Raw genomic sequence first — 26,605 nt, forward strand, 5'->3', positions numbered from 1 at the left:
CTAACCGCTTAGGCACGAAAGAGCTCCAGAGGGGCTCGGGAATGGAATTAAGATCTTCCTCACCTGAGGCAAAGAACGTTACCCAACTAGCCATTTTTCAGACACATTAAAAGAATGTTCTTCGAAAAAGCACGATGGCATCTTTGGAGTTTAAACAGAACGAAAGCAAATTTGATTAGAAATCCTTGTCAAAACAATGAAAAATTACTAATGTAATGTACTGTTCCTTGACCTTCCCGATGTGAAAGTCTTTCAAATATCTTGTATAATAAGACAAGACGCTTGTGATTTCCTTCTTTTGTCATTAGCGACTGATGAACACTGAAAAAAAAAATCTTCCTTAATTTATGGACGATGGGTTACCAAACAGGAGAAGACCGTAAGTTCAAGATCGTTTATCATGTATTGTTATGTTTATTTATATTTTGTTTCAAGGAAAGAAAGAGAAAGTGTATTTTTCGTTAGTTTTTAGGTGTCTATTTCGCGGTCTTCTTCCTTCTGCTTACTACGAGAACACCTTCAATGACAGCATAATCATTTCGATACATAATTGGTAGACTTTATAGAAAAAAACAATGATTTTACGTAGACCTATTTTTGTTATATGAGATAACTTCTGTCACACGATGTTTTCTAACAATGTCCATTTCTACATACATCTTAAAGTGAAAATCATAAGGAAACATGGAAAGGAATCGGTCAGGCCCCAACATTTATCTGGTGAGATTATTTTTCTGCACGCGTGATCGCAGATTAGATTCCTGTTGGAGTACCCGTGTTTAGAGGAAAGTTAAACTCTCAACCATTCAGCCAACCTAACACAATTGAAGAAAACAAATTGTTATAATAGACGCTCGCGGAACTCAAACCGAAAACTCTCCGATTGCAAAGATCGCTAACGTTTATCCATGGCCTCCTCAGTCATAACAATCATAGAGATCAAGTTAGTTTTGATAGGTAATGAGGAAAAATGAGTAGATTTGGAGGTTCGTGATCAATAGGAACTAAAACATATTAAATGCATCAATTCATTTGCTCGCATGTTTAAAAAGCTAAGTGGCCAAAAATTCAACGGATTTAAACATAGTTTTTGGCCTAAATTTGCTCAAATATTAGTTCGTTTCTTTGTTGATGTGTATGGTCCCATTTCAGCACCGAGGCTATGGAGCTACAGTTTTCAGGAGGAAACCGAATCATCGTAATGCGTTCGATACTCTCCCACCAGGAATAAAGTCCGAGACTACATACTGTATACAGAAGCTCGTGCGCTAGCCAGTAGACCAGAGGTGGTGTTACTCGAATAACCCAATACAGAAATTTAACAGGAGTTTTAAGATATCTTAAATGTTTACTTTCCCGCTATTATAGCAGCTCATGGCAATAAAATTCTTTGTTTTGGAAGTTCAGCCTATAATTACAAAAACACTTTATTTCTCTTTCATCTTACAAACGACATCCCGAAGTTCGTTACACAATTTAGTTGTGAAAACACTCTGCAAAAGGTGAAGTCAATGCTCCATAAGAAACTGAAATGAAAAATCGAGTTACGTAATGTTTGAGACAGAAGAAAGGACGTTTGTTTGAGGGTTATCTGTTTGACCCTGACTAACCTTGACCATTGGATTCGTTTTTGTTTGCCAGCAACACAAATCATCGTCATGCGATGGTACCGGAGATACTTGTACTGTACAGATATTTTACTGCTATTACTTCCTTTACATAGATTTATTTTTAACTTTTGTAAGCTTACATATCCTGCTCAAACTACGTTCTTAAATTTTGTCTGAAAACCAAACGGAAGAACCAGAGAAAAGTGTCGTAAGCTTGTAATGTGTTAAAGCTGGCAATTAATTGAAAAACATTGTCACTTAGTGAATGACTCGATTAATGAGAATTGGTTCTGAAGATTCAAATTTTTAACATAATAAATCGAAATTCCATACCTATTTCAAAAATTCAACTAGGGTATTCAATGTTGTTTCTTGATCACTACCTGATCAGGGGTGTACGCAGGGGATGGGTCCTGAGGGTCCGGATACAACGAAATCAAGACTTTTTTGTAAATGGAGTCTACTTTTAGAGGCAATTTTAGAAATTTTCATATAATTTAATCTCGAATTGTGTTTGGAACCCCCAAAACGCTTTAGACACCTCCCGAAATAAATTCCTGCGTACGTCCTTGTACCTGATTATGCTCATAGGTTTTGAACCCTCTTTCTCCCCTTAGGATATGCATTCAATGAAAGTGTAATCATAAAAGTCCGTTATGTCAGCCTTCCACCCATCCCTCAACTCATCTGACCCCCCCCCCCCTATGACGATTGAGGCTGAACTTTGATTTAAACGACATCGGGTGTATCACTTCAGGGACCCCCAAAATTATGGATTAAACACTAATATTGCTCATTTTTGATTATTTTTACATGTTACCCACTTTCCAACACTACTCCGCACCCCCATAAATATGGGGGATAAATTTGAACTTTAACGGCATCTGGAACGTCACTATTCATCTTCGCAACCCCTAAAACTATAGAATACTCACTAATATCGGTCGTTCTTTTTATTATTTTTACATGTCACCCATTTCCCACCCCTAACCCACCTCCATGCAAATGGGGGATGCATTTGGACTTAAAAGGCATTGGGAACTTTCATTAGAGGTTGAATGAATAAAACTTCGAGTTATAGAGGTTGAATGAATAAAACTTTGAGTTATAGAGGTTGAATGAATAAAACTTCGAGTTATAAAGGTTGAATGAATAAAACTTCGACTTATAGAGGTTGAATGAATAAAACTTCGAGTTATAGAGGTTGAATGAATAAAACTTCGTGTTATAGAGGTTGAATGAATAAAGCTTCGACTTATAGAGGTTGAATGAATAAAACTTTGAGTTATAGAGGTTGAATGAATAAAACTTCGAGTTATAAAGGTTGAATGAATAAAACTTCGACTTATAGAGGTTGAATGAATAAAACTTCGAGTTATAGAGGTTGAATGAATAAAACTTCGACTTATAGAGGTTGAATGAATAAAATTTCGACTTATAGAGGTTGAATGAATAAAACTCTGAGTTATAGAGGTTACATATCCACGTTTCATGAGGAACGCAGAACCTAAGTATCTCGAATTTTTGTTGTGGCCACCTTGAAAACTTGTACCTTGATTTCTCGAAACATTCGATAACTCGAATTTTTATCTATTCCCTTCCGATTCGAGTTATGGAGGTCGCACTCCATAATAAAAAAAAAAAATACATCATCTTTATAATTAGATTTTTACCTTAGTTCTTATACCTATGCGTGACTGTTCTCATATGCTTTAATAACATATTGTAAAATCTCTCATTGAAGGTTATGCAACATTCGCACACAATCTCTTCAAACACATTGACATTCAAGGTGAAAAACTGACTTAACGTATTAGTTGACGTCACTAAATAACTTGTTCTGTAATGCCCTTACTTTGACCCCTTTATATATAGCGGTTTTGTTACATGCAGTGGCGTCCCTAGATCAGTTGAGCGGGGAGCCCTCATCCTCATGGGTGCCCACATCGCGTTCAATTTTCCCCCTGGATTTTCGAAAAGGGTTCGATTCTTCGATGATGCCAAAACGTATTAGATTTGCTTACTCACTCATTTACCCAATATTTAATGTTTACTGTAGTTAATAAAGTAATGCCTTGTGCGTGAATAATAATTGTGTTACATGAAGCTCGTATTATCTGCGCCAAGGTGTGTATATTCGCAACTTGCTTTATGAGTCGATCCTTTGCCTTCCTTCGGAAAAAAAAATCTTAAGAGGCCTTATCACTGAGAAATTAAAATAGGCTACCACTAATTTTACAGTAATTATGTGATACCTTCAAATAGGTAAAAGGTAATCGGAAATTTGCAACAAGAGTGCCCTAGACAATATTATTTTGCATGATGTACCGTTATCATGAGTCACCTAGTAGCTTTACGTGCAGCCATTTAGAAACGCGAAAATAAATACCGATATTCTAAATGGCTGGAAATCGAAAGCAGATTAGTGAGTCGTGACGGTATCTCATGTAAAATAATATTATCTAGGGCGTTCTTGTTCCACATTTCGATTACCTTTTATCTATTTGAAGATATGACATAATTACTGTAAAATTAGCGGTATTTTAATTTTGCAGTGATAGCGCCTCTTAATTCCAAGTAGCAGCGAGGAAGGAATATACGAGTTTTTAACGGAATCCAACAAAGAGGCCTGAAGACAAGTGATGAACGATTAAGCGCATTTAAGATTCCTCACATGACTTTAGTATATTTCATAGATTTGTTATCATGTTTATTTTTGTACACGGAGGTGACAATATAAAGACCCCATGAGTATACTGCATATTAAATGGCCTTTGGACTTGTGTTATCAGTAGTCAGACCACGAGTGGGCTTTGGTTTCCAAGCACATGACAACTTCTAAGATCGAAAGAGATAACTGTGCTCGGTAACAAACAGACTTAGTACCCGGCTATTTGGTAGCGTTTTCTAAGCGTATTTATTGCTTATGCGGACCCTTGGAATACGCTGACCATGTATTTGGCTAATCACAAACGCGAAAGCAGTAAAAACGCGGAAAAAACGTCAGCTCGAGCGTATTTGGTGCGTTTCGGAACAATAGATGTTGTTTAAAAGATGTTTAAAAGATGTCTAAAGGAAGGACAAAAAGGAAGGACGTGTTGCCAGACAAGGGGATTTTAGAAAGAAACAACTGCTTGGAAATTGCTTTGTGCAAAGTATTGGAACTCTGCTAGTATAGACCTGGACCTGGCAAAAAAGACCCGAAAACCCTGACTGGCTCACAGTATGATTTATAACTCTGGTAAAAGTAAAATTACCGAGTAGCCACTTTGATCGCGTTCCCTGTGGGGGGTAACGCATTCTCAAATAGCCATACGCTTAGGATTTCCTTCAGGTAGATAACGATGATAATATCGTTTTTTTTCTAGTGGCGGCGATAACGATGTCGCAAATCCCGTGGTAAAAGGGGGGGAGGGACAACACCTCCTCGAGTGATTGGTTTCGTATTATGCTTATTAGAGAATATTTGTCCACTAATAATGGTTATAGTTGGTGGCTCAGTGCCTTTGGTAACGGCTGAAGTATCTCGGGTCTTCGGTTTCGGATAATAAGGCGCAACCCACTGGGGGTCCAGGTGCTTGGAGGAGTTTTCTTTGTTCGCGTTCCTGTCGTGTTGGATTACACAGAATTGTGAAAAGATAACCATGAAGATAAGTGTTGCGGTTAGTGTGAGTTTAAAATAATAATAATAAAATAAAAAGTCGTATAGGTGCATGATCCATGGGGTACCTGGTTCGATCGCAGCTCGTGCCAAGTAGGATTGGTGGTGGGCAAATACCGTGGCCGTGAGTCTTCTCGGGCTTCTTCCGTTTCATCTCACTTTCTTCACACCATTACTTTGTTCATAATCATTATCACCATTTTCTTCAACCTCGGAGGATAATCGTTGGGCGTTAAGCAAAAAATAATATATGTTATACACTTTTAACGATAATTTTTTTTAATGATGTAGACGTGTGACGAAAATGTTAACGCTTCCATATTTAATAATAATAATAAAAAAACTGTGCACCACGCTTTTCCGGATCCAAATAATAAATAAATAAATAAATAAATAAATGATTGGTATTGCAATCAGTTTTAAAATCTGGCATACCTCCTCCAAATGGCATATGTCAACGATCCTCTGAACATTTTATTTTAATATTTCGCTAAAAACGTAAAGTGCGGTGTACCTCAGATCACAGTTTAAAAAAATATGCCTTGAAAGTGAAAAAAATACTTAAGATCTCAAAGCCTGTACGTGGAGGAGCGGAAAATACATATTAAATAGAAAATCGCCCTAAATTTTCTTGCATGAACTGGCTTCTATAGCTAGGATAAAAGATGGTAATTTCGTGATATAAGTGATATTCGTGATATTAGTAATTTCGAGATATAAGTAATTTCGTGATATTAGCATCTGAAATGATCTAACCGTGCGTGTTCCTTGTTCTCTAGAAGGTACGTGTAAACATAGGGACGTTTAAACCTTTCAGCTCCACAAACGGTTATATCGTGATAGATGCTGATATCATATAAAATTACTTATATCACGATATTACCAACCTTTACCCTAAATAATTGATCTGTGTAAGCCAACAAAAAGACAGAAGAAAACTTGGAGAGAGTGAATGTTTATTAGACACTATGACCAAGAAAGTCGAAGTTTTGACCCCTTTCACATAAAATAAATCAAACAAAAATTAATGGAAAAAGTAGTCATAAGGCTAGATGCCCTTTCGTTCTCTTCAGGAGTGATAAACGGATATCTATGAGGATGATGATGATGATTATGATAGTCAGATGATAGACAGTTGTACTGTATAAAACAAATATTTAGTGTTGCCAGCCAGACGAGAGTAAAACTTTCTCGTCTGGTTATCGTAAATTTTATGAAAGTATTGTCTCTTCTGGATTCTCGAAAACATGTCCTCGTCTTATTTTGCAAATTTATGCTTCAATTTTTCTTGTTTTCATTTAGAACTTATCAGAATCCTTCACCTCACGAAAGATCCCCAAAAGTGTGATGTAACAACATTTAAACCCGTATTTATTATTGGAATATACAGGGTGCCCCAAAAGTAGATTTGCAGTCCCGTGCTGATCAGTTCACTGTATTTTATATCATTTCTTATTTTTATCAAATAGGTAGACCTAATTTCTTTATTACTTGTTTTTAACGTCTTTTTACTTATAACTTAAGCCCGGAATAGTCGAAACAAATAAAACCATAAACTAGAATGTTATACTTGATCAATGCAGGGGTGTATACCTACCCTATATTGTTCAATGAATTTCGTATTTTTAAACTTTGATAAATGCTCTTCATTGTGTTTCTATAGCCACTTTATCAATTTATAGTTTTTATACTATGGGTAATGTAACACTAAAACAGTCTTTAAGACCTAACACTTTAGTGAACCACTGTTACTCACGAGATTTGTGAAATTTCTCTTCTCATCTCGAAAATGAGACAAGAACTGTCATATTTCTAGTTTCATCTTGCATTCTGAAAAGGTACTTTTTGTCTTGTTTGTGAGATGAAAGAGAAGTTTCTCGCCTCGTGAGCAAAACTACACAAACTTTCAAAAAAAAAAAAAAAAAAAAAATCTAATTTCTTGTCAGGCGAAGAACAACATCCACTTCCTGTAGTTGTGAAATAAATCACTATTTGGTTAATTTAGAGTTTAATATTCTTTCACAGTACTGAGGATATTTTGAGGTAAAAGCCGTTTGAACTGGGATTATTAGAAGCAACGCTAGTGTTTGAGGCCTGGATTTGATCCGAGAAAAATCAGGAATCAAATCCACGTCCGCCCATACAGAAACCTCGTGGTGTAGCTCACTGGCGTCTCTGGCATGTAAAATTTGGGAGGGGGGCATCAAATACTTACTTACTTACTTACTTAAGCCGTCCTCTTCTACCTTCCAGTGTAGAGGGGTTTCCAGAGAGCTTTCCAATCGTCTCTATTTCGTGCTGTTGTCTGCACCGTCTTCCATGGAACCTTCTTGTTCTTTGCGATTTCTCGAATATCTTCCAGCCATGTTTTCCTAGGTCTTCCTTTTGGTTTCTTTCCTATAACTTTTGCCTCGTATACTTGTTTCACTATTCTCTTTTCATCCATTCTTGTTAAATGACCAAACCATCTCAACTTTATCTTCTGTATTTCATCTTCCAATGGAGCTATTTTAAGCATTTCTCTTATTTTTACCTTCCTTATCTTGTCTCTTCTGGTTTTACCCTCTATTTTTCGTAGAAATCTCATTTCCGTTGCTTGTAGTTTCTTTTGTTGGTTTCTACTCAAGGTCCAAGACTCACAAGAATAAGTTAATATTGGCTTATATATCGTTTTGAATACTGTTGTTTTTGTTCTTTTTGTTACTTCCTTTCTGTTCAGGAGCTGTGTCTTTAACCCATTAAAACATCTTCCTGCAGCTGCTACTCTGTTAGAGATTTCTGTGTCTAGTTTTCCTTCTTTATTTATCCAGGTTCCTAGGTATTTGAAATTATCCACTTGTTCTATTGTTTCATTTCTGATTTTGATGTGGTGCTTTTTGTCTTCTTTAGAAATTATCATCGATTTTGTTTTGCCTATGTTTATTTTTAAATTTCTTTTTTTCAAGTGCTCGTCCCACAACTTTAAGTTAAAATTCAAATTATCTTCTGATTTGGCTATTAGGACTACATCATCTGCAAATGCTAATTCTGCGATTTTTATTGGTTTCATTTTCCAGAAACCTACTTCATACCATTTGTTGTTCTTGCGGCATTCCTTCATAACGTCGTCTAGTACAAGGTTGAACAAAATAGGGCTGAGTACACAGCCTTGTCTTACTCCTGATGTAGTGTAAAATTCTTTTGATGTTTCATTACATGTCCTTACGTAGTTCCTTGTTTGTCTATAATAACTCTGAATTACATTTGCTAACTTACTATTTACATTCCTGTTTTGGAGGCTTTTCCATATTTCTTCTCTTCTGACGGTATCAAATGCTTTCGTTAGATCTATGAAGCAAAGATGGATTTCTTTATTTTGATTTATTCCTTTTTCTATGATTTGTCTCAGCGAAAATATTTGATCTTGTGTGCTTCTGTTTGGTCTAAATCCACTTTGAGAATCTTCCAATTGCGGTTCGATTTCCTTCCTTAGTTTCTCATCAAGAATCCTTGCAAAGATTTTAGCTACTGTACTCAGGAGCGAAATCCCTCTATAGTTATTGCAGTCTTTGTTGTCTCCTTTCTTATAAATGGGTACTATCACTGCGATTTCCCAATCACTGGGTACTTGTTCCTTCTTCCAAATCAAGTTAAATAGCTTTACCAGCATTTTTCTTCCAAACGTACCTAGATGCTTTATCATTTCTGGAGCAATTCCATCATGTCCTGATGCTCTTCCGGCTTTCATTTTCTTTATTGCCCTTTCCAATTCTTCCTGTTGGATGTTATTTTCCGTCTCTTCTGCTTTGTGTCTGTCGTCTTCTTGTGACTGTTTTTCGGTTCCTCTATGAGCATATTTCCTTAACTTTTGCCTTATATTTTCGACTCTCCTATTTCTCTCTTGTATTGGTTCCTCCTTCTCTTTCAGTGTTTCTTCGAAGTATTCTCCCCATCTTTTTATTATCTCATCTTCCTTGACCAATACTTTCCCTTCTTTATCATATATTCTTTTAATTATTGGCTCTTTTTGTTCTTTTCTCATTGATTTCAGTGTACCATAGAATAACTTTACGTTTCCTTGATAATTCTCCTGTAACCTTTTCCCGAAGTCTTCCCAAGCTTCCTTTTTACTTTTTATTACTAGATCCTTTACCTTTTTTCTCTGTTCTTTGTATCTCTCATAGTCGCTATCCGTTTTCGTTGATAGATAGTTTTTCCATCTTTTCTTCTTCTCTCTGACTTCCCTTTGAATTTCCTCATTCCACCATGCTGTTCTTTTAATTTGCGAACCCCCAATTTTGGATTTCCCGCATACCTGCACTGCCTTCTTTATGATTGTTGTTTTAAATTTCTCCCAAAGTTCTTCTACGTCCTCTATTTCTTCTTCTTGTAGCAACCTTTCGAATACTTCTTCTGTTTCTTGTGTGTATGCTCTTCTAGATTCTTCTTCTGACAATTTCTTAATCTTTATTTTCTCTGTAACTTTCCTTTTTCTAATGGCTGGTTTTCTTGCTTCTTCTCTAGTAACTATTAATTCCATTGCTAAAAGATAATGATCGCTCCCTATTTCTGGTCCTCTCATGACTCTTACATCCTTGATTTCTTTCCAGTTTTCTCTAGGCACTAATATGTAATCTATTATAGACTTCTCTTTCTTTGATGGTTCTTCTCTTGTATACAGATGGATATTTTTGTGTTTAAATTTTGTATTGGTTATTACGAGGTTGTTTTCGACGCAAAACTCGAGGATTCTTGTTCCGTTGTCGTTTTGTATTGTTTCACCATATTGCCCTAGTAGCCCATTATAGTTCTTATAGTTTCTCCCAACTCTTCCATTGAAATCTCCAATTACTATTGTTGATAGGTTGCTGTTGTCTATTGTTTGTTGTAATGTGTCCCAAAATACTTCTTTCTGTTCTACTGGAGCATCTTCACTTGGTCCGTACCCTATAACTATTTTTTCTCGTCTATCTTCTTCCTGATCTAGTATGATTGTGAGTGTCATTATGTTTTCGTTCACAAACTCCCAGTCTTGTATTCTGTTTATAATGTCCTGTTGTACTATACAACCTACTCCTCTTCTTGCTCTTTCGAATTTTGATACTCCTGAGTAAAATAAAGTATACCCATTCCCTATGTTTTCTATACCTTGTCCTTTCTTTTTGGTTTCGGTTATACCTATAATTTTCATTTTCAGCTCCTTTGCTTCTGCTGTTAGTTCTTGTTCTTTTCCTGTTAATCCTCGAACATTCCAGGTTCCAATTCTCATATATCCTAATCCTCGCCTTGTTGTTATCAGATCATTCAGACCGGCTCTCTGTTTCCCTGTTCTTTTGATGTTTGACGATTTCGGACATACGAGTTATCAGCCCGTAGTATCCTATCGTGATGAAGGGGTTGCCTTCTTTAGGTGCTCACGCTCACCTTTGACTGTTGGTCTGCAGACTTCTTGTTTTACAGGGAATTATTGCCTAACCCTCCTCCTTTCTCATCCGGGCTTGGGACCGGCAATGGCGGAGTTGGGCATCAAATAAATTTATTTAAATTATACTTCCTAGTCCAACCTGTTTATTATCTTCGATTCCATTTTTACTCTTCTGCTTACCTTCACAGGTACCTTGAGGTACGTATATCAAGAACTCTGTTATAATCGTTTCACAGCCTGAATATTATATTTCAAATAAAAAATATTATTATTTACTAGCAGCGTTCACCCCGCTTCGCTGCGGTCACCCCGGAACGCAATAAACTTTGTTACTTAGATAATTTTTACTTTTTCGCTTTCAAGTGATATGATAAAAACCATAGAAGATTGCAGTAAATCTTAACATTATATCGCCTGTCATTTATGTTAACCCGCCCCGCTTCGCTGCGGTCACCCCGGAAGTTTTCGCTTTCAAGTGATATGATAAAAACCATAGTAGATTGCAGTAAATGTTAACATTATATCGCCTGTCATTTATGTTAACCCGCCGAGTGACACGGTCATGCGGGTTGCATATAAATACGTTTATTTTTACCTATGATGAACTAACAAAGGATTTGTACGTTATGGACACTTGAATGGTCAATTATCTCAAGACACTGGTAATTAAAAATTAAAGTGATATGATAAAAACCATCTAGGGTCCAAATCCTAATAACCCCCCAAAAATAAAAGAAATTGGTTCAGCCGTATTAGCGTGATGAGGTAACAAAGGATTTGTGCGTTCTCTTTTATATATATAGATTATTTATATGTTATTCTATCGTTAGTAAAGAATTAAATTAGAGTAAAATTTGAATAATATTTTATACTTTAAAATATTGGGGGGACGTGTCCCCCTCGTCCCCCCGCCAGAGACGCCCGTGCTGTAGCCTCTCGGTCATGAAGCAAATCACTATTTCCAGTTGGTTCATTGAACCGTTGTAAATAAATAAATAAGATTACCGATTTATTATTATTATTATTATTATTATTATTATTATTATTATTATTATTATTATTATTATTATTATTATTATTATTATTATTATTATCTATTATATAAAAGAGAACGCACAAATCCTTTGTTAGCTCATCACGCTAATACGGCTGAACCAATTTCTTTTATTTTTGGGGGGTTATTAGGATTTGGACCCTAGATGGTTTTTATCATATCACTTTAATTTTTAATTACCAGTGTCTTGAGATAATTGACCATTCAAGTGTCCATAACGTACAAATCCTTTGTTAGTTCATCATAGGTATAAAAATAAACGTATTTATATGCAACCCGCATGACCGTGTTACTCGGCGGGTTAACATAAATGACAGGCGCTATAATGTTAACATTAATGCAATCTTCTATGGTTTTTATCATATCAATTGAAAGCGAAAAAGTAAAAATTATCTAAGTAACAAAGTTTATTGCGTTCCGGGGTGACCGCAGCGAAGCGGGGCGGGTTAACATAAATGACAGGCGATATAATGTTAACATTTACTGCAATCTTCTATGGTTTTTATCATATCACTTGAAAGCGAAAAAGTAAAAATTATCTAAGTAACAAAGTTTATTGCGTTCCGGGGTGACCGCAGCGAAGCGGGGTGAACGCTGCTAGTTATTAAATAAATGTATATGAATGCTCTTTAATTAAGTAGGTTTACCTATATACAATTTTAGTACTTGCCAAGTGGTCAAAGAAAATAATCCACAACGAAATGTTTCCATAAATGAAATGAAAATTACCTTATTGCAGAACAAAGGCAAAAACAAAAACAATATTTTGCACTCGTAATTTAGTGTTGATTCTCAAGGATTTAAAAAAAAAAAAACTGAGTAAATCAACTGGGTACACTGACCTTTGAACGTACTTCTGGAATTTTTAACATTATATTGTAAACAAGTTTAGTCTTTTACTTTGTTTGTTGCAACGTTACTAATTAGAACAGGCCTCTGTTGTTGTGATCTTTGGTGAAGACACTCTTTTCTTATTTTAGCCGACAAGGAGTTTGCCATAAACACACAAAGAAAAAGAAGTAACGGGTTTATTTGTCAGAAATCACATATTAGATTTTTTTTTTAAGTAGAAATAGTAGGGTACAAATCACCAATCAAGAGATACCCAAATTCGCGATCTCGGGTCTCGGTTACAATAACGGAACTCAAGCTCATGTGAGCATGAGTCTGGTCACACAGTCCCAGTTCGATCATACTTTAGTCCACGGCTAAAACTACATAAGCGCGAGCAGAAAAGTGTGGAACAAGGTTTCCCCCATAAGTTTAAGGATTTTCTGATACGTTGTACGTTATACATACATTAGAATTTTCTCCGTAAGACAATTTCTTCTATTTTTGTTAAAATGAATAAATGAAATTATACCTAGGTAGTTCTAGACAATTTTACAAGTTTTAGTATTATTTTATCTCGTTTAATTAGAGAAACTGATTTCCCACATACTAACTTATCGACAGCGGCGGCTCTACCGTATGTGCAACACGTGCACTTGCACGGGACGGTTAGTTTTGAAGGGCGACAAAATCCGCTATAACTATATTTAAAAACAAACATTTCTTTATTTTAATGATAATGGTAGTTCAATTTACTAACCTAGCTTTTTATTTGAATACCACAATCACAAATCATGTTTAGGTCGCGTTAGTTTAAGATCACATGGACAGTACTAAAGCAAGTGGTCAAACAAATTCCAGAATGAATTGTTTGATTGTTGTCAAATACAAGAACTCAATTCTCGAACAGCAGCGAACACCTGTTCCATTTAGTTAGTTATAACATTTTTGATATGAAAACTAGTTTTGTCTTTGTCACAAACAAGTTCCTTATCATTGAAGGTGGAAACAATTTTTATTTTTTTTTTATTTTTAATTTTTAAATTAACAGATGCAGAAGGAAATTGAAGAAATGAAAGATAAAAGAGCTAGTCGCACTGGATTTGCAAACTGATATATTGGGATTGAAGCTCGATATTGAATTATATGAAAAGGATTAACAATTTTTCTCTGCAAATGTGTTTGTTTTATCTTTCACTGACATAATAGATTATTATTTAAAGCAAAAAAAAAAAAAAAACATAACGAAATTGTATTTGTAGTAGTGTTTAGACCTTTCTGAGTGCGAGTGTTATTATCTTTCCCCTTCGTTGTTCATGATTCAGTCGTATACTTAAAATCATGGCTTTTAAGATTTGTTCTTTCTTGAAAAAGGGGGACTACCAATGACGCCATTTCACACGGCGGCAAATTGCCTAAGGCCGGCCCTGCCTATCGATGTAACTTAGTATTCAGAAAGAAAATGCAACAGTTTGTGTTCCTATCTCCTATCTAATCTGCACCCCAACCTTATGTTTAAATATAACTTGGTTTTAGCATTTTAGCCTATCAATATAGTACACTAGTGTCATTTCAGATTGTCAGGGGACATCGGCATGAGATTTTCGGATTTTTCATTAATTTGTTAGTATATAATTTATTAAAAAGCATGTGTTTCTCAAACTCTGTGGAGGAGGGAACTGACCCCTGCCCTCCCCAAATGACGCCCCTGATATTTATCATAAGACAGTTTCAATCGATCGATATTCTGATATCAGATACAGAAGCTACTGTAAGCTAATATCAAAGAAAGCAGATCTCCAAGTGGTTGTGAATTTTAATAGGCCCTGCATCGTACTTATAAAAAAGTGTGTGGAACTGTTAAGAGATGCCAAGTCTTCACCGAAATACAGTTAAATGGTAAGAAACAAATTCTCTAATTTAGACTATTTTCTTGGTTGGATTTGAGTTCAATGTACCTTCCAGCACCGAAGCTAAATGAGACGAGAACCTACAGATTAATGAAGGATCCGAAAATACGTTAGCTTCCACCGAGAATTGTAATATACTTGTTTGTGTTTTATGTGTAGTAATTAATTTTAATGTTACTCCCCATTTTCCAATTATAATTATTCTATGTTAATATGTGAAACCATATACGTGTTTATCATATGTAAGTTCTGAATATCTTACTTTTTACCCTTTCTTAAAAATCGTAAAATCTTCCTTTTTTTATTTCTGAAAAATTTGGCAATTCTATTGTGCAGCCCCATTGACGTTAAAATAAGTGGAAGATCGTGGTAGAGCAAGCCTCACTCAGTGTAGAAAATAGGGCTGTGCGAAATTTTTAAAAAATATATCGATTGATATTTGCAAATACCGAAACATCGATATCAAAACATTTTTCTGATCAAACGTATCGATATTTTTCGATATTTTGATATTTTTCGATTTCGTTTGATATGTATTCTTATATCGGTCAAGTTTAGATATTTTCTCGATATCGATTTCCGACTTCCAAATTCGGATATCGCACAGCCCTAATAGAGAATCGAATTCGGTCGAGTGCAACAGGGAGCATGGTGGTTCAGTGGTAGAGTGCTTACCTCTGGTGAGTGGAGTCCCTGGTTCGATCCCCGCACAAGTAAGTTTGTGTTGGTCAAGATCGTATCCATGGGTTTTCCTGGGGTACTCCGACATTCTCATTCCATCGATTCGTCCATTATCATCATTCGCCTACCTTAACCATCCGTATCCCTTAGCCTAAAGGACATAATCGTGGGACGGTAGACTGAAAGATTTTATTTCATTTCAGATTTCCGAGCGAATGCAACTCTCAGCCTCATTACGATCAGTGAGCTCGAGTTCCATTGAGAATAAGTGATCCTGGGCCCCGATTGCAAAATGGCCACCAACTGTTAGTAACTACGTTGTATACACTTTAAGAACTTATGATTAAACTAAGAGAGTGAGAGGAAAGGCACACAATATATTGAAAGAATTTTAAATTGTCTTAGTATCACACCAAGTAACGGGCTATGGAGAAATTATCGTGGAGCTAACATTTAGTACCGTAATTTCTAATTTAACGGGAGGGGGGTTAAGTTGAGTTGATTTGGAGTTTAACGTCCCTTTCAAGCAGCGAGGCTATATGAGATGGGACCTAATGATTAACGTGGAATCCGAACCACATGAGGTCCTACCGCGAATCGAACCCGGATCTCCTACGCTAACCGCTTAGCCAGGAAGGAGCTTTTAACGGGGGGAGATAGGTCATTGACGTGAGAGTTTATATATATATATATATATATATATATATATATATATATATATATATATATATATAATTATTATTATTATACTAGCTGTAAGGACCCGTTGTTGCCGGGTCCTAATTCAGAACTGGGATAAAAACTTCTTCACAATATAGTGTCTCAGTGCAATCCTCACTTTTTGATTATCCTGCCTCAGACAAATTTTCTAGAAGAAAGCCTGAGTGGGATCGGATTCACATTAAGCTGATAGCAGACCAGTGGGTGGCCAGGTGGGCTAAGCCTCTATGAGACCACTTTCAGCCCCTCTGAAACTTTTCAGTTGTTTATTGGTAGACATGTATAAACATAAGCAATTTCTTCCTCAGGCAATCCCCGCATCGTCCAATCATTTTCCGCCCATCCCTAGAAAGGACACATGTTTAAAGCCACGATTTTAAGTACATTACTCGATCATAATTATAGCACCATTAAGGGGAACATAAGATTCACCATATGAAGAGTTGTAGTGACAACGTACAAAGTTACACGATGTTCACCAAAAATGAACTTTGAGCTACATATTCACTCCGTGCAAATACACGTGTGGCACATACAGTAAATCCTATCCTGAACGTAAGGTGAATTCTTAGCTCTCCCAAAAAATATCTCAGTCCTTGTCTTACAAGTTTCTGGCTACGGGCCTGGCTGAAAGTAAGACGACCATACGTCCCGACTAATCGGAATTTTGAAAACACAAAATATTATCACCTTACAGCATATGTTATCAGTACGAAACACCATAATTAAGTTTAGTTTTAATATACCCGTAATTATTTGTTCATTATGTAATACTGTTGCATTATATTTCCAACCATACAATAAACACAGTTTTGTTTCACATTTTCATTTTGTAGGATTGCTTTACTGTGAAATTATTAATGTATTCCTAAATAAACTCTTGTTAAATGTTTTAAGGTGTTTCACTATCAACTGTTGAAATTGTGATCATCCTAGCTGAAAATTCACATCTCGTATAGCCACATTACTGAAAAATGCTAAATTACAACTAAACGAGAAGCTATAAAAATTGAGTTCAATCATAGTCCATGTTTTATATCACGCCTTAATTATCGTGAAGTACTTACAGAAAAGAGAGCAAATACTTCCACACACACTATGCTTCAGCTCTAAGGCTCAACATACACAAGATATCGCTTGCGCCACTGCACTAGCCACTGAATGACTAGCAGACATGACATACAGGATGTGTATTATTCACATCGGTTCATTGGTTATCAGTTCACTGCTATGATTAAACACATTTCCCTTTATCTCGTGTGTTTTGCCCATAAGAAAACAATGTGACCTTCGAGTAGTATTTTCAGCTGCACAGTTACAACAGACATTATTATTTGTTAGCCACTGTTGAGAGTTACGGAACGAAAAAAACGAGTAAACTATTTCATATTTCGTGATTTTAAGTGCAATAAGAAGTACAAATATTATTGTTTACATCACTACAATTCAAAGAGACAGTAGTAATCGGTAATATTGTGTGACTATGATATAAACACCAGTGGCGTAGCGAACGGGAGAGTCGTTGAGTCCGAACCCAAACATCATAACCTTAAGCATAATGTAAGTTATTCAAATTGACTTTCTTAAACTGAAGACATACATAAAACTAATAAGAGAATGGTCCCCAAAATATTTAATTCTGCATCAAGTTTATCTAAATTCGTAAATTTGGAGCTATAACGAAGAGTGCATTTCGTGTCTAACCCGACATCTTGTGTTATCTATTTGTAGGATTGTGTTAATAGTGTTGTCCACGAAACGAGACAAGAAATAAGTTTTCTCGTCTCCTTTTATAAATTTTATAGAAGTCTTGTCTGGTATTATTTTCGGAAAGATTTTTTCGAACTTCTCTCTTTTCGTTTTATAAATTTACAATTTATGCATTTATGTTTTCTTAACTTCATTCAGAAGTTATTAGAATCTTTCATCGTCACGAGAGGTCCACAAGGGTGCGGTAAAACAAAATTTAAAGCATATTTATTACGTTATTATATTGTGTAATGACTTGTGCATCTTTAAATGTTGATAAAAATATTCTTCATTATTAGAGCCCGGATTTCTATGCACAAACAAACCCCGAGATATGCATGCAAATATGCACGAAAAATATAAAAAAATATGCATTAAAAAAGCTTAGCATATGCACTAAAAAACACACTAAGAAAATAAAATTTCAATTTTTCACAAAAATATCTGATTTTCATTACTTCTGTTGAAATGAACTATGAACATCTTCCTAAGGTTTTCTTCTGTAAACCCTCTGCGTTTATCAGTGAGAAACGTTTAATAGATCGAAAACAACCTCAGCAGAAGTCACTGGTGCATGTAAAAAAAAAGTCTTCCTGTGTTAGGTCCTCTTCCAATCCAATATTTTCACCATTAAGTATATTTGCAATGTCACAGATTGTTTTTATCCGGGGTTTTTGCCTAATACTTAGCAAAGTTTGTGTAACACAGAGTAACCAGCAATCGAAAGTGAATTTACCTAGGATTATGGGCAACAAACTCAATGCTTTTTCTAAACTCCATTTCTGCATTAACAAAGTGATTCAGTTCATTTTAAATATAGCCTACTTTCTTGTGATATAAATGCTAGTTTGCAGCAATAAAATTCTGAAATATGCAATATCCTGCAAAGTTTATGAAATATACATGCACATCGAAATTCACTCAAAATATGTACTTATATGAGCTATCATATGCGTCTCGAACGAATCCTTATAAATCCAGCTGAAAGAAAAATGTTGTTTCCATAAGTTTCTGCATGTTACTACAAACAATTCATTTTCCATTTAAATCCAGGCTATATTCATTATGTTTGTACAGTTACTTTATAAACTTATAGTTTTTATAAAGAAGTTAGAGAAGAACTATTTTGAGAGCTTCGAAATGAGGTGTTGGAGCAAAATGGAGAAGATGAAATGGACAGGGAGAGCAACAAACAAAAATGTTCTAAAAGGGATAGGAGACAAGAGGTTTCAAGCAAGCATCGTTCGTAGGAATACCAATTGGATTGGACACATCTTGCGAACAAATTGTTTTCTTCATACCGCCATAGAAGGAAAGAAAGAATGGAAGCGAGGAATAGGAAGAAGAAAAACACAATTGATCGATGATTTAAAAAATAGAAGAAAATATTGGGACTTAAAAGAGGAAGTTGAAGATCAAGAAACGTGGAAATAACATTTCCAGGCCCAAATCTAAAATTTTTTTTAAAAAAAAAGAAAAAAAACTCATTAGTCCCAGGACGTGCTGAAAGCAGAATACTTAATAATACTCGTAATAATAATAATAATAATAATAATAATAATAATAATAATAATAATAATAATAATAATAATAATAATAGTAATAATAATGAATCGACTAACACCGAAACAGTGTTTGAGACGTAAGGCTTGGGTGAATTAGTGTTGCTCCACGAAACTCGAAAAATTTCTCATTTTGTCTCGATTTTCGTCTCGAAAATGATATGAGAATTGTCATGTTTTCCGACTCGTCTCGATTTTTTGTTCCAGTCAAGAATATGATACCCAAGAGTAAGAGTAAATCAGTGGTGAGCAAATTATAATGTATTTGAGGTCAGAAAAAAAAAAACGGATTATACTTTGGTGGTAGGCAAATTAAGAATAAATATATAAATAAGTATACAATGTTAGTTACACACAGTTAATATTTTAACAACCAGTTCGGGTGAACCAGTTATTAAAATTTCTCAGATTCAGGAACAGGTTGTTAAATGTCTCCCTACCTCTGTATCCAACTATAACATAATAATAATAATAATAATAATAATATACAAATCTAATCATATAGTAATTACTCGACTTACTATGCTGCCCGTAGAATCTGTTGTTGAATTGCTTGAATGACACTTCTATGTACATGAATCGACAAATAGCATCAAGCTGAACCAAATGACATTCTTAACGGAAAATTTTATGCGTACTTTTCGATAAAATAGATAAAAATATACGGCGCTAAAAAAAATATGCCATTTGTTATCAATAGTAAAATAATTTAATAATGTTTATTATGGTGGAACAAATTATTTATATATATGTACAAAAATACACTGTCTAGCTGGTTATATCTATTATTCTTTTGTCTTCTTCTAATAGTAACACACACTCAGGGGTGCACCCACGGGGCTCCACCAAACCCCACCAAACTTCCTAACTCAATATACATTTGCAAGGCCGCCCATATTGTGGTTTCCAAGGGAGAGGAGCAAGTATACACGACATTTCAAATATAGGTTGAAATTTTGCTGTAACTAATGTAAAAATTCAGTAGGGTTTTCGATATTCCGAAGTACGATTTCCTCTAGGGGGGCGAGCGCCCTACCTTGTACCCCCCTGATGGGCACCTTGTACATTCGTACACTTTCTCAATAAAACTACACTTGTTTAACAGGGAAATGATTAATATAGCATAAATATTTGATCTTACACAACATTTGTATTCTTTCTCTTATAAAAACAATTTAATTCTATCATTTTCCCCTGAAAATTATAAGTGGAAATATTTTATAACTACTTATTATGTTTTCGGGTGCAAAATAATACCCGTTCAATACTACATGGACATAGTTGCTTTTTGTAGTATGGACCTCTCACTAAAGCTTGGACCCCTTCCAAAAATTTCTGGGTGTGCGCCTGTATATACAGTCCTCACAGTTACACTCATACCTTTTGTAAATCCGAACTTTTAACGTCATAGCATGTTGATTGACATAGATTTTTTGAATAACTCTATTTGCTTGGTTTAAGCAAATTATCCAATTCAACACTCCTTAACCCCTTGGGGACTTTTGGTACAGATCTGTACCATGGCGTCGACCTTCGGAATTTGCTTTACAAATCTCAGGTAAAGCTTTGCACGCCAGGTTTTTTTTTTTTCATTCATTCAAGCGGGGAAACATCAAAGAATATGTTTCATGGGCACTATACAGTCACGTGTACGATGGGGCAGTGACGTCACAAACATGGACGAACAAAATAGAAAAGGGTAAATTTTAGAGCTTTTAAAAAAAAAAAAATCTGACATATCATATTAATCCTAGGATCATGGTCCGTACCTCGTTGTGTTCGTAATGAAGAATGTTTCCAACTGTAGCACTCAAATTTCCCTATTATGTATCAGAAGCGGGAATATTCCGCCCAAAGTGGAAAAAATGGGATTTTCAGGAGGTTTTCCTTTTTTTCGGGAATTCCTCCCCTCAAGTACATCATAGGGACATGTGAGTGGTACCGTTTAAAACCTAGCATTGTTCCAAACAAAAATATGTTCGAACCATAATCGTAGAGTAAATAGAGATTTTTTTTAAAAAATAAATCTGAATTATTCCCCTATTACACATTTTTAGTCAATGTGTTTAGTAAAGTAGCTATAGAGTTATCCCTTTTTGTCGTAGGATCATGTTTGTTCATACCTTGTTTTGTTCGAAATGAAGTAGTTTTTTTTTTTTTTTTTGAACATTCGCATGTCTGTGTCGTCTATCGGGAGGGGGGAGAAATTTGCGGGGAACGGGGACTTTTTTTTTAACTTTTTCCCACTTTGGGCGAAGAGTTCATTGCCTTAGGTACATATTAGGGAAATTTGACTTCATTCCGAAGAAAAGAGGTATGAACCATGATTCTACGATAGTCTCGACGCAATAGCTGCTTGACTGAAAGTCTAAAATTTACCTTAAAAAGTGGAAGTCTCAAAAGGGTTAAATAAATAAATAAAAATAGAAAAAGATCCCGAGTCTTTTTGATATTCACTCACTTCTTCATAGGCCAGTACTGCCTGCAAATCCGCCAGAGGGTCTTCAGTGCTATAAACGCGATAAATACCGCCGAGTTGGTTGCAGTTTTGCCTGGCATCTAGTGACGAGAAGGTATACTACGTGTGCACGAGTAGCCGCCTGCTGGATCTCACTCGTCAGCTAAGAACACAGCTTCAGCATTGTGGTATTAGAAAAACCATTAGAAACAAGGTTGTTGCTGGATTTTCATTGGGTGAAGGACCATACCACGGCCAACGACTTTTATAATTATTTAATTTACTTCTGTCTGAAATCTTCTATATTGTTTCTTTATTTTTATATTCATAATTTACTGTTATGTCAAAAATCATGGGGCCTTATGCAGAGCAGTGGCGGATGTAGGCCAGGGCCGGGGGGCCTATGACGCCGAGTTTTTTTAGTGACAAAAATAATTTATTATTATTTATATATTTTTAAAAGTTTCTAGTAAACTCACGATATACCTATCATAGTCTGAGTTCTGGCTCCCCCCCCCCAGTTCTTACCTTCTAGATCCGCCACTGATGCAGAGATGTTCTGAAGCATGATTAGTGCCATACGAAAGAGTTCGACTAACATGTTTCCTGCAGTAGTCAGTCCTTTAGTACGACGCTAATCATATGTCAAAATGTCTCTGAATTATACCCATGGAGTTTGAATGTGGTTAATTACATAAAGCAATGTACTAGCTGTTGTGTTAGTGGGAATTGAGTGCCAGTACGGCACTGTGGAAATAAATAAGTAAATAAATAATGACTCTAGAGCAATTCAGATTATGAATTAAAAATCTAGAATATTATCAGCATTTAACGAAAAGAGAATCCAAAGATGAGACATACAAAAATCGATAGAATTCATTGAACTGAACAAAACTATATGAGTAAGTGTAAATCAGTGACGACGCCAGCTTTAATTTCTTGAAGGGGGGCAGCTATTATTATGCAATGACGGATCCAGGATATGATCAAGGGAGGGGCTAAACCATAGTTTGCCGCTTTATCCAGTGTAAAGAAAGTAGGATTGAAGCCCATTTTATCCAGTGTATACCTGAGCGTCAAGGGGGGAGGCTATAGCCACCTTGACTCTTGGGTATACACTGGATAAAATGAGCTTCAATCCTACTTTCTTTACACTGGACAAAGCGGCAAACTATGCTTTATGCCCTCCCTTGGTCATATCCTGGATCCTCCTCTGTATATATATATATATATATATATATATATATATATATATATATATATATATATATATATATCGAAAGTAATTTTATGTTACTTGACATACAATACAACACAACATGTCTGGGGACCCGCTGAGCTGTCGCCCAGTTGCCCCTTTACTATCGTCATTGGTGCAAGTCATCATACATAGTTTTCGAGAAAATATAGAGAAACTAATTTTTGTAGAATTAAAATTGATGCTTTACGACAATTACGTCATTTACCAACTTGCAACTGATTCTAAAATATATTTCTATTTAAGCTAGATACGAGCAAAATTTCAGTATGCATTATGATTAATGAGATATAGTCTAAAATAATGATTAACTCTAAAATTTTAATTTTTGTTTATCTAAAATATTGTGAAAAGAGAAGGCTTATATTAATGGATTAACAATGGCAGTCTTTATATGGATCGAACCGGGCAAACCACCCGCGGTCCCATGGATGAAAGGGCCCCGCGCTCCCAAGTAATACTCGTGAAAAAAAAAAACTGTTCCAGAGGCATATATGGACGGTGTCGTCCCACTTGCGACAGTCCTATAAGCGACAGGAACTGTTAACTATCCTATGAGCGACCGATTCGATCTGTTAACTGCCCTATGAGTCACCGATTCGTTCATACTAAGATAATGGAAGAAGATAAGGTTCTCTCTTCTTTAACTTGTTTCATGCTAATGTAATTCAGAACCTAATAAAATGTATTATGAAAAATTTTGCTCTACCTGAATTTAATACATCAGCATGCTTTCATCACATTAACAATCTTTTTTACGTTTTTCCTAATATTATATTTTTGAATTAATTTCTATGAATACACGAACTGTATCAAGGAAAAACCTAACTAATTATTTAGAGTAGCTCCTTTTTGTCTATGATTCTAATATAATTAAAATAGCATGTTAAAATGATACGAATCATAAGTTTAGACTGAATACGTTTATGGCATAAGAACGAAATCAGAAAGAGGTAGGGGCACCCGAAGAAAATTTTCTAGGGAGGGGCATCTCCATGGTTGCTGTATCACGTCTGATATATCTGGTATTTAATGTACGCGGTCTGCTATATTACGTATACATTTTCGTGAGCCAGGGGGACGATCACTGCCTTCCCATCGGGCGCCCATGGAAAGCGGGTGTTCACCACTTGAGGATATCAAAGAAATCTAAAAACACACTGTATTCGAAAAATTATTACACAAGTTACAAATCTCTCGCAGGACTTAACTGTTCGTCTAGTTATAAGGGATTATATCAGATTGCTATACGACAAGCTTTTAAGTAAAGTCAAAACAAGGGAGGAAGGCAAATTAAGCAATTAGTTTACGTTTTAGTAGCTTACAATAGGGGGGAAAATAGTTTAAAGAGTTTGTTTACCTTTTGGTTTGGTTAGAGTGAACTGCATTATAATTGGGGGGTTTGGTTGAGAATAGCCAATCTGATGTAAGGGATCTCAAAACTGTCTTTTATCATTGACAATTTTTAAAAAAATATTTTATTCAGTGTCTTAGGAAGTCTAAAAAGTAGATAGTTGGCGAAACTGTTACATGTTTAAGTTTATCAAAATAAAATATGTAACTGTGCTCAGTGAGTAATTGGATTTAAATCAAATTAAGTACAGAAAACATAGCTTTTGAAGAAAAGGGATATTACAACTGGATTTTCAATAATTACATAGGAATATACCGTTACTTTTCATGGAAATATCCCTGTTGTCTCGTTAAGTTATTTGATATGTTTTATGTCAAATCTAACTCAAAATTAAAATAAGTTTTATTTGCACTCACAGTAGAGGAAAAATATATTTGACGAACAGTATCAATTTCACGTACATTTTTCATAGCAAGGTTGTTCAGACGCTAATAATACCAGAGGCAAACATATTTTACGAGAGGGAATCATATCATCTCTCATCATCTCAACGCAAATGAATCGGTCGCTCATAGGACAGATAACAGTTCCTGTCGCTAATAGGACTGTCGCTTCTGGGACTAATTCATATGGACAACTATTTCATTAAAATCATTAAGGTTAGAGAATCCTGAATAGTCAAACTAAATACAGTTCTATAATTACGCCAACTAGAGAATATCAACACATGTATACACGACTCCAAAAGTGCATTACCCCCTACAATTCTCCCTTTCCTGCAATAGTACGCAACCCAAAAAACTCTGACGTTGGAGTAGTTGAGAATTAGAAAGGCGTTGGACCAAACCTCAATTTTGTTACAAATATAGCAGTGTGGCAAACTGCAAATAAAAGAATAAAATTAATTGTTAAGAATGACGATTTTATTATCGTGAGAGCAATGGATGGCATGAAAAGTTACAAAATGATCTTACTTAGGCAGTTCAAAAAAGAAGAATGGAAAGAAATATATGTTAAAGAAAAGCAGTTTCTCTTAATTTAAAATAATCTCGCAAAGAAAGAAAAAGGTTACATAATATAAAGGCTCAATATAAATGCCTAACAGCACAAAAAAAAATATCCAAAGGAAACGAAAGAGAGACAAACACAAAATAAGGAACGTCAGTGGCGTGGCATACTTGCGAATTATTATTATTATTATTATTAAAAACTCGCTTCCTTTTCAAAATTTCTGACTTTACCTAAGAGCGTGTGAGCATATGGGGATCATGTATGTATTTTTTGTCAATGAACGGTCTCAAAGGCCAAAAGGGATGGAAATCTAGGAGAGAGAGGAACAAAATATTTTCTTAATATAAATTCTAGGTCAAAGTTCGCAACACTTGCTTTTGACAGGTGCTCTTTTGTTTCTCTCTTTTCTGGAACAGAAAAATTCTGACGGCTAAGAAGTTACAGTATATAATATTGCTAATTTGCAAGTAGATTTATTTACATTGCAATTTGTGGTCACAAAAAATTTTCATTACAAGACATTATTGTAAAAATTAAGTTTTATTTCTTCATCCATCGCAAGTCTTAGAGCCCCCTATACCTCGCCTCCCGAATATCCATATCGAATATTTAGGATGTTGATATATCGATGTCGATATATTCGCGATATCGAATGTTGGTGTATGTCAATATCGATATCGAGGATATATATCGAAATATCGCACTCGCCTAGATCCAAGAAATGAAGCATTAATAATAATAATAATAATAATAATGATAATAATAATAATGATAATAATATAATAATAATAATAATAATAATAATAATAATAATAATAATAATAATAATAATAATAATAATAATAATAATAATAATAATAATAATACGAATATATAGAGGGTGCTTGAAACATTCATTAAGTCACTTTCAAAATAAATACGAAATTTGGTGGTCAAGTAAAATACTCAACTTCCAGTAGAACTGTAGATCTCCGAGACACATCTAGCATAATGTTAAACGTTTAACACATGCTTTGTTTCCGCATGGTTAGATTACAAAATCTGTAGTATTCGTTGGATGTACTGATCTCAAATACATTCTAATAAACCAAGTAGATAGCGTAGGTCATACCTCCCATTCCAGACTATTAATGCAAACTGAACAAAAAATTTTAAAAAGAACGAAAAAAGAAAGAAAAATAATGAGTGCTAGTTTATTGCTAAATTTCTATCAGAAACACTCTATATTAAAAGATCAAACTCTATCATAATGAAAAGTTAAAAATGTTCGAAAGGAAAATTGAATGTTCCTTATAGATGTAGCAGATCTTGCATGTTTCAAATTTCAAATGTGAATATAACA

General features: G+C 35.1%; 2 protein-coding genes across 4 annotated transcripts in view; both read right to left on the minus strand.

The window, feature by feature from the left end:
• LOC145673149 (uncharacterized) overlaps positions 1 to 10,749 on the minus strand; it is a 46,941-nt gene extending 36,192 nt beyond the window's left edge. Inside the window, exon 1 of the mRNA XM_081742572.1 lies at positions 7,491 to 10,749. Within this exon, the coding sequence (XP_081598698.1) occupies positions 7,514 to 10,519 (3,006 nt within the window). The 5' untranslated portion in view covers positions 10,520 to 10,749 and the 3' untranslated portion in view covers positions 7,491 to 7,513. The remainder of the gene's footprint in view (positions 1 to 7,490) is intronic.
• Positions 1 to 26,605, minus strand: part of LOC145673150 (aldehyde dehydrogenase, dimeric NADP-preferring-like) — a 283,014-nt gene that overhangs the window by 90,608 nt on the left and 165,801 nt on the right. The window contains exon 1 of one of the 3 annotated variants that reach the window (XM_081742577.1): positions 16,939 to 17,085. The exons of the other annotated variants lie outside the window; for them this stretch is intronic. The gene's annotated coding sequence lies outside the window, so the exon portion shown is untranslated. Of the gene's footprint in view, positions 1 to 16,938; positions 17,086 to 26,605 lie in introns of those variants that run through there. 3 annotated transcript variants of the gene reach the window in all.

This window comes from Thermobia domestica, chromosome 16, assembly GCF_964235325.1.
Source record: "Thermobia domestica chromosome 16, izTheDome1.hap1.1, whole genome shotgun sequence".
In the NCBI taxonomy this organism is placed as follows: domain Eukaryota; kingdom Metazoa; phylum Arthropoda; class Insecta; order Zygentoma; family Lepismatidae; genus Thermobia; species Thermobia domestica.